The 8,281-nt window shown below is 30.2% G+C and overlaps 1 protein-coding gene and 1 long non-coding RNA gene across 2 annotated transcripts; one reads left to right on the top strand and one right to left on the bottom strand.

Annotated features, from left to right (window-relative positions):
- Positions 1-908: 908 nt before the first annotated feature.
- LOC105127278 (proteasome subunit beta type-2-A) lies at positions 909-3,336 on the bottom strand. The gene is made up of 3 exons (XM_011028520.1): positions 3,067-3,336; positions 2,848-2,971; positions 909-1,492 (listed from the first exon to the last, which is right to left on the bottom strand). Exons 1-3 carry the CDS (start codon positions 3,222-3,224, stop codon positions 1,145-1,147), a joined length of 630 nt encoding a protein of 209 aa, XP_011026822.1. The 5' UTR covers positions 3,225-3,336; the 3' UTR covers positions 909-1,144.
- Positions 3,337-7,044: 3,708 nt separating this feature from the next.
- On the top strand, positions 7,045-7,587 carry LOC105127288 (uncharacterized). The gene is made up of 2 exons (XR_842595.1): positions 7,045-7,273; positions 7,404-7,587. It is a non-coding gene; the product is annotated as an uncharacterized LOC105127288 (long non-coding RNA).
- The last annotated feature ends 694 nt before the right edge of the window (positions 7,588-8,281 follow it).

Below are 8,281 nucleotides of genomic sequence, written 5' to 3' on the forward strand. Positions count from 1 at the left end.
ACATATTTAAAACATAGATTTTACAGATAGATTCCACTAAAAATTAAATTTGTATCACTAGTTTTGTAAAGTAAAAAATTACTATTTATCAATTCACTTTTATCCACCCGCTGCCGAGGAAAAAAAAAAACTCAAAGGCCCATTCAATTTCATATGTTTACTTTCTTCATTCTCAGCTTAAATAGGAAATATTTTGTGGGTAATCATCATCATCTATACACTGCCAGTGAATTTGCTTGGCACTGTTTATGTGAACAACAAATTAATTCATGGGTTATTATTCCGTTATTTCATTCATGTGAATAGTTATTTTATTTATGTCATTTATGTGAATAGTTATTTTATTTATGTGAATAATTAATTAGTATAATGAATTAATTTTATTTATACTAATATTTTAAAATTATAAAAACTGTAGTTATTATCGGATAAATTTTATACATAATAAAATTATAAATAATTTAATAAAATAATAAAAAATATTTTATATAATTTATAATTTATTTCATAATAAAATAACAATAATTAAATCTACAATATTTAAATTAAAAACTATAAATATTAATATATATTTTTTAAAATTATTTTATAACCTTAATTTTAAAAATATTTTTAACCAAACACATTAAATTATTTTTTATCTAACTTCAATTTCAACCACGATTTTAATCAAACATATATCTTTTCAAATCAATTTTAATTAAAAATATTTTTTATAAAATATTTTTTTTCCATTCACAAACACAACAACCACTGCAACCACTGCAGTACCTACCACATTCTTATGCTGACATTCCACGGTGGCCATTTCATTGCGTTCTCTTGACAACGGGCATAACCATTAAAAGACCTAGCATGTGGGCTATTTGAAAGGAGCAAATAAAATCCAAGCTTTCAGACGGGTAAAATCTAGAAGAATGGCAGGCAACATGAGAATAAGAAATTTCAGTTATGAAGCGCCTTCTAGCCGAGAGAGACTTGAGAAGACCTGCTTCAGAAGTCCAATAACATTCCACAATACAACCCTGGAATGTCAGCTAACATAACCCACAAGTAACGTTCCGTAATAGCATTTGGAAAAAAGTTTTAGGCGATCAGATCCATTTAAACACCGAGAAGAAAAATCAAAAAGATCTGCATAAATTTAAACTGCCAAACCCTCGGACTGGGCTGTTGGGGTATCCTTGACAGATTCACGCCAGGCATACTCTCTTGCTCCATCCCTGTCAACAATCTTGATCACAAAGTTTGGTGGAGCCACAACCAACCTGGATCGAATCTCCATTATGCATCTATCAACCAATTCAACTGCCTCTTCCACTGACATGCCACTATGGTAGTGTCTGTCCATCATGGAGAGACAGAAAAAAGACCCGTAACCAAATGCTCCCTTGTCAACCTTGTGAAGGGTAGCAATATAATCGATGTAGTATAGAGAGGGGCCTGTCTCTCTGTCAAAACCAGCCAGTAGGATGTTTACCATGTAAGGGTTCTGAAAGACCAAAAATCAGAATCAGTCAGTATATAATGGTCATATAAAGAGTGACACATGAGACATCATGAATGAGCACATGAGAAGAGCCCAGAGTGTCTTGCATGACCACAAATCACAGAAACCAAAAGACAGACATCATGAACGAGCACATGAGAAGAACCCAGACCAGTATCTTGCATGACCACAAATCACAAAAACCAAAAGACATCACGTGCTCTTTATCCATCTAGTGCCTACACAAATTTTCAAAAAATAAAAACAATAAAACGCACAGAAAACAACTCTACTTCAACTTGGATTGACTTACAAACTTCTTGAGATATTCACTTGAAAAGCCCTCCAGAAATCCACCATAATTGAAACTTTAAGGCAATTTACAATCATGAATGGACATTATAAAGCTACCATTGGACATAAATGAACAAGTTCCTGTGATATATTATGTCTGGTTGCCCCATTGCCCAGGAAGAAATCCATATCTTAAGTTTCATACAGTAGAGGCCACCATAAAATAACTCATGCCAGGAAGGATAATCCCTTTTTATGGATGGTAAGGGAGATTTTTCAACAGCTTCTTTTTCTGGAAAAATGAAACATAACGCAATTCTGCCAACCTATTTAACATGAGACAACTAAAATAGGGAAATAAAATGAATTTATTTTATCAATTCTAAAAAATAAGACCAGAACAGTCGGTCTTACACGCTAGGCTGTTCTCTCAATGATCACCAATTTCACCATTCACTGGTGCAGCAGTGGCACATAACTGTGTGAAAAACCTCCGTTTAGATGCCATGGGCACAAAAGAAATAAGTTTTGGTTTAATGGAGTTCCTCAATCCAAACAGTAACACATTAACAATGCTTTAGTTCACAGGCATGATGCCTCAGATTTTTGCTAGTTAACTAATACGTCAGCAATTTTTTAATTTTTTCATGAACTGATACCTCAGCATTTAGTAGTTTGCAATCTTAGTTGCTTATAAGCACATCTGAACCCCAAACAAGAAAGAATCATAACGCAACAAATAGTTTCTTTCCCTTCTCTCTTTCCACTTTCCTTCTCTTCAAGAGCAAGCATTCTTTATCCGGAAAACCATCGCCGGAACGATATCCCACAGCAATGTAATCTCCACTAATATCAAAGCAGCCATTAATCAAACAAGTCAAAGATCAATCTACACACCAAAATCAGGTAAAGAAATTCACTTAGGTCTGCTTGTTAACCAGTACCGAATAGCGAAAAATCACTTCAACCCAGTACATAATTTCATAAATTAAAAACAAAAAAACCCTAAAACCCCAAATCTGAAACAGTAAAATCAAACTAAAAAAAGCGATGAGATCAAGTACCTTTCTCAAAGCAGTAGCCAGCTCTCCACGAGTAAAATTAGCAGCAGCTGCGGTTGTCAAGGGAATCCCATTACGGAAATGATACAAAGCCACGTTCTTCTGAATATACTCCGTGAATTGAACTCTGAAAAACAAATCCAAGAAACACAAATTAGCCAGGAGAAGGATCAATTAATTAATTAATAGAAAGCTAATATTTTGTAATGAGTAGTAACAAACCGGTCACCGGACTCACCGCTAGCAGCGATGAGCTTATGAGAGTCCAGTTTCATAATCTTGTCTTCGTTGGTTTTATGGACCAAGATGCTGTTAACGGCAGATGTGTCTGCTACTACGATTACGAAATCATTACCTACAAGTCCGAATACGCACTCCATTTTTCTTTTCTTTTTTTCCTTGGTCTGTACTTGGATCTCTAGTTTTGATTGCTTTGGGGAGGAGGGGTATGTTTATCAAGGCAAGTGGTCTTCTTGTTCAACAAGTAGAAGGCTGAAGCTAAATTCGGACTGAGACTCCAGAGGGTAGTTTGGTCATCACATGTCTTCATCAGTATTGGGCTTTCTTTCTATGGGTTCGGCTATTACCAGGCTTAGAATCTTGATATTCTGTTTGTCAGGTTTAGTACTTTCGGGCCTTGGGCCTTTTATTTTCCCATGAAAGCGGTGTTCCAAAAATTATATATATATATATATATATATATATATATATATCGCACCGCTAAAAATTATATATATATATATATATATATATATATATATATAACGGCACTGCCTCGGATAGCCAGTCGAATCAAGCCAAATTTTGATGTGCCCAAATTAGATATGTTTAATTTTAATAAGTCTGAAGCCTGATTCGTTCATACCTTTCATGCTAGCGAACTTAACTTATAACCCCGTTAATTAAGTTATTCAAGAGAATTGAGGAGCTGGGTTTAAGGTAGTCTTAATTATATATTATTTAATTTAAAATAAGTAGATATTAATTTTTTTTTTGGATAGGAGAAAATTCATTTCTTAAAAATGTATTACATGAAATCAGGGGATGAGATAAGCAAATAAAACTCTAACTATTTTTAATACTTATAAAAATCATATATTTTAATTTAAACTTAAAATCTACTATATAGATCTCAAATAAATTAATATTTTATATATGTTTTTTAACACATTATTACATACATGTATAAAAATTATGATGTATGTCATTATGATTTTAGCGTCCCAACACCAATTAATTTGATGCAGTGAATATAATCGAATTTCGTAGTTTTAAATATTATTCCTTTTCACTTTGATAGTAAAATCTTCATCTATTTCCCCTCTCCCCTCGTAAAGTAGATAGTTTATCGGAAACAAAAAAAATTATGTATTCTTATCTCTCATTTATTTTATTTTTATTTTTGTGATTTACGCCTTACAATAATATTATTTTAAGATCCTCGAGAAATCCCTAATATTTCTCTATTTTTAATATACCATTTCAGTTTTTAATCCAGGGTAATGGTTTTTTTTCCTAAGATTCCATCCAATATAAGAGTTAATAACAACACTTTATTGGACCAAAGCTTCGTATACAATCATCACATTTTTAATGAAGCATTTAAATATTATTTGGTTATCATCTCGATGTATACAAAAAAATAAAGACAATTGTAACGGAAAGGACAAAATAAAAAAAATAAAGACAAAATATATTTTTTATAGTAATTTATTAGATAAAATAACTACCTTTGTATCATATTTGACAGGTATTGATTTGATAGTTTTGAAATTAAGAATTTTTTATAATAATATTTTATGAATAAAAAATAAAAAATATTCTCTTTGAAGATATATATTCTTTGTACCTTTTATTTTAAAGATACAAAAATTTATTTTAAAAATAAATTGATTTTTATATCACTATTTTATATGTTTTATCTCTTTAACCCAATACATTTCCGACTCCGGTATCTCCTCTTTTATGTTCTAGGATATTAATTAGATGTTGCCTTAAAGCCTTTTCTTTGTTAAATTTGGGGACAAAATGTGTTAAGCCTTGTAAGGTTCGCGCTCTCATTTAATATTATATATTAAAAACAACTATGTTATGAGGTGTTTTTAGCGTGCACTCTACATTGTCTCCTCTCCTTATGAATTATTGTGTATTGAAATAATATTTTTAAAATTTTTTAATTCATCTTTAAATTTTTATTTACTCAATTGCATCCTTTTTAGCCTAAATTAATACCCAAATGATTCTTTTTTTAATAAATGACTAAATTAAAAAATAGAAGACCAGAATGAAAAAAAATAGGTGACAACTTTAAATTTTATATGAAAAGTCCATTTCAATCTCTTTTTTTCCAAGTAGTAGGTTAATTGATCTCTTTAATTGTTGAAAATTTAATTTTAACATGAAAAATTTTTTCCCTTATTTTTTTAGTCTACTAGTTTATTTGATGATAGATATAATTGATGGGTTTTGGTGTAGAAAAAAAAAATCATTGTTAATATCTATTCTGATCACCAAAATAATTAAAATCAGTGTAAATAAATTTCATTTAACGAGGAGAGTATTGTGATAGTTGTTTAGAGCTTTAATATTGCTTTAAAAAACATATCTAAGTTAAAAATAAAAAAAATTTATCTTGTTTGATTTTATAACGTGGAACTTTTTTGGGTTTATTAGATTAATAAATTTGTTTCAAGATATTCTAGGAGTGTCTGTAAGATATTTTTGTTATGGGTTGAGGAATGCTTGTAAGATATTTTTGTTATGGGTTGAAAGGGATTGTAAATGATTTTTTGGGTAAAAAATCCACCATTTTGATTTTCTAGCCACTACCATGATTGTTAGATTCTAAGATGGCAGATAGCAAATTATCTATTTGTTTTTTTTTTTTAAATAGTGGCAAAAAACATGCCTTCCATTTTAAAAAAATAAATAAATAAAAATAGGTTTAAGAGTATAACTTATAGCATTGGGCCAAAGGCCCACACAATTTTTTAAATTTTTATTTTTAATTTAAGCTAAGCATGTATTTATGAAGAAAAAAAATATTGAACTTGGTTGGGTCCATGACCCGAATCACATATTTGACAAGTTTAACCAAATCATTTAGGATATAATTATTTTATTAATTTTTGTTGTTTAATGCATTTCTTGTCCCTCGATTTAAAAAGAAATCAATTTCATCATTACATATTGATGATTTATTTTTTTATTTAACATAAAACTAAAAAATATAATTTTATCATTTGTTATTAATGATCTACTTTATTGTTTTTGTCTTATGCATCTCTTATATTATTTTTTAAATATCTCATAGAAAAGAATTCTTATACATTTTATTATCGTATAATTAAATGAAAAATAATTTTTAAAATAAAAATTTATAAAATTTGTTGACGTGCATGACTTGTGTTGTAATTTTAATTGGTTGATTTTTTATTTTTATTTTTGTAATTAAGTGTTAATTCTGTCAATTTTATCCTTTAGCGTTGAATTAAATAAAAATCAAATTTATAAATTTATTTTTCATAAAATTATTATACTCTACAGATGTTGTATATCAATTCGGATTAATCTAATTAGATTTAATATATTTTTATTTTAATATTAAATAAAAATATTTTTTAATATACAACTAATGTTAAATTCATGATTAAGATTTATTTTTATAAAACATGTCAATAATATCTAAATATTTTTATATTTTAAAAAAATTTCTACCTCGATTCATGGCATAGCGTGGGACGATGGTGTAGTAAAATGTATAAAACATTCACTAGCTTACTGTACTCATTACTTCCTATTTTCTATTTTTTACAATCTCAAGTTAAATGTTCGTTCTAAAAGTCAAAATACAATGAATACACATTTTCATTCACTTTCTTTAATTCCCTTTATTATTTTTTAAATTTACTCAAAACAAACATTAAAATGATATAAATATAAATAGTAGTAAAAGTGAAATAACATTCTAAGATAAACACACTCTTAATTATTATTTTTACATAAACCTGTATTTGCCACATTCTCATAAAGATCCACAGACCCGACTCCAAAAATAGAGATGCAGACAAAACGTGATGCAAAAAGTTCCATGTCTGTCTCCGTCTTTTGAGGCTCACCAGTCACCACTGGCTGGATTCCCTTGAAGCCCCAACAAAAACTGATTCTCTTCCCTTCTGTCAATCAAGGGAGTAAATTAAAAAACATCTGCAGTGCAAATTAAGAAGATCTTGGAAAATGACAAACAAAGTTGCTGCACTGCTGGTCTTGTGCCTTGTTCATGTTGCTGCAGCTGAGCTTCCTAAAGCTGCCGCTGATGCGTACGGCTCCTGCTTCAACACCTGCGAACAGGCATGCCGAATTGGTGGCCAAGGCCAAACCTTCTGTGAAATGAAGTGCGACACCGACTGCTTCAACAAGGACGTCGGAGGTAAGATGAATACGCCCTTGTAACAAAATTGAGGCCATCACGTTTTTCTTCTTTTTTTCTGTCCTCATAGAATGTGACGTGTCTCGTTGATTTAACATCTTTTCATCTGTTCTTGTATGTGTTTGTGCAGCCAAACTGCATATCACGGCTCCTTGATGAATCGATGGCAGACACCCTTTCTCCCTTTAAAAGACAGGATGATTGTATCAAATGATGGAGGAATTCATTAACGATTTGGTTTCTCTCGTTTGCAATAAATCCATAAATCTACCAAGTTTTATATTATATCTTACAATAAGCCTGCGATTGCCTTCTCCCCCACTGTTATTTACTGCTCTTTCCTCGCATGCGTGTGTAGATCGATCAAGATTCATGATTGGATTGAGAGAACGTAAAATACTCAGGGTATGCTTATATCCCGAATTAAGAACTCCTAACTGCAAGACAAGATCCAATTGCAGGAGATTGAAAAGGAAAAAAAATGGATGTATATATAGTTTATAATTATCTACGGAAGCACCATCTTATTTTGAGATCCTATCCATCAATTACTCAAGAATATGGTTAACGAGCTCGGAGGTCTAATTAATACTTTGGATTTTTCCTTAAAATGGTCTCTTACATGAAATATGATATTTTATTTCTAAAAATAGTCATAAAAATAAAAAAGTAATAAAGTCCAAAAAGATAGATTTAGAAAAATAAAGGGAAATCAAGTAAAATTAAGTCCTACAAATGAGTTTTTAATTCCCCCTCGCATATATTTTTCAAATTTTAGAAATTAAGAAGAAAATTAAACTAATAAAAACAACTGATTATTAATTCAATTTAGAAAAAAAATAAAATAAAAAATACCCAGATTTTCTCTTCCCTTTTTTCATGAAAACCCAGCTATTGAAACCCATGCATGAACCGAAATTCTTGCATAGAATACATGCACTAATCCTTCTCTTTTCCTCTACTCGTTAATTATCGTAAAAGATCATCAGTTGCCCAAGTAACTTCACC

The sequence above is a fragment of the Populus euphratica genome, unplaced genomic scaffold (assembly GCF_000495115.2).
Source record: "Populus euphratica unplaced genomic scaffold, PopEup_1.0 scaffold1.1, whole genome shotgun sequence".
In the NCBI taxonomy this organism is placed as follows: Eukaryota; Viridiplantae; Streptophyta; class Magnoliopsida; order Malpighiales; family Salicaceae; genus Populus; species Populus euphratica.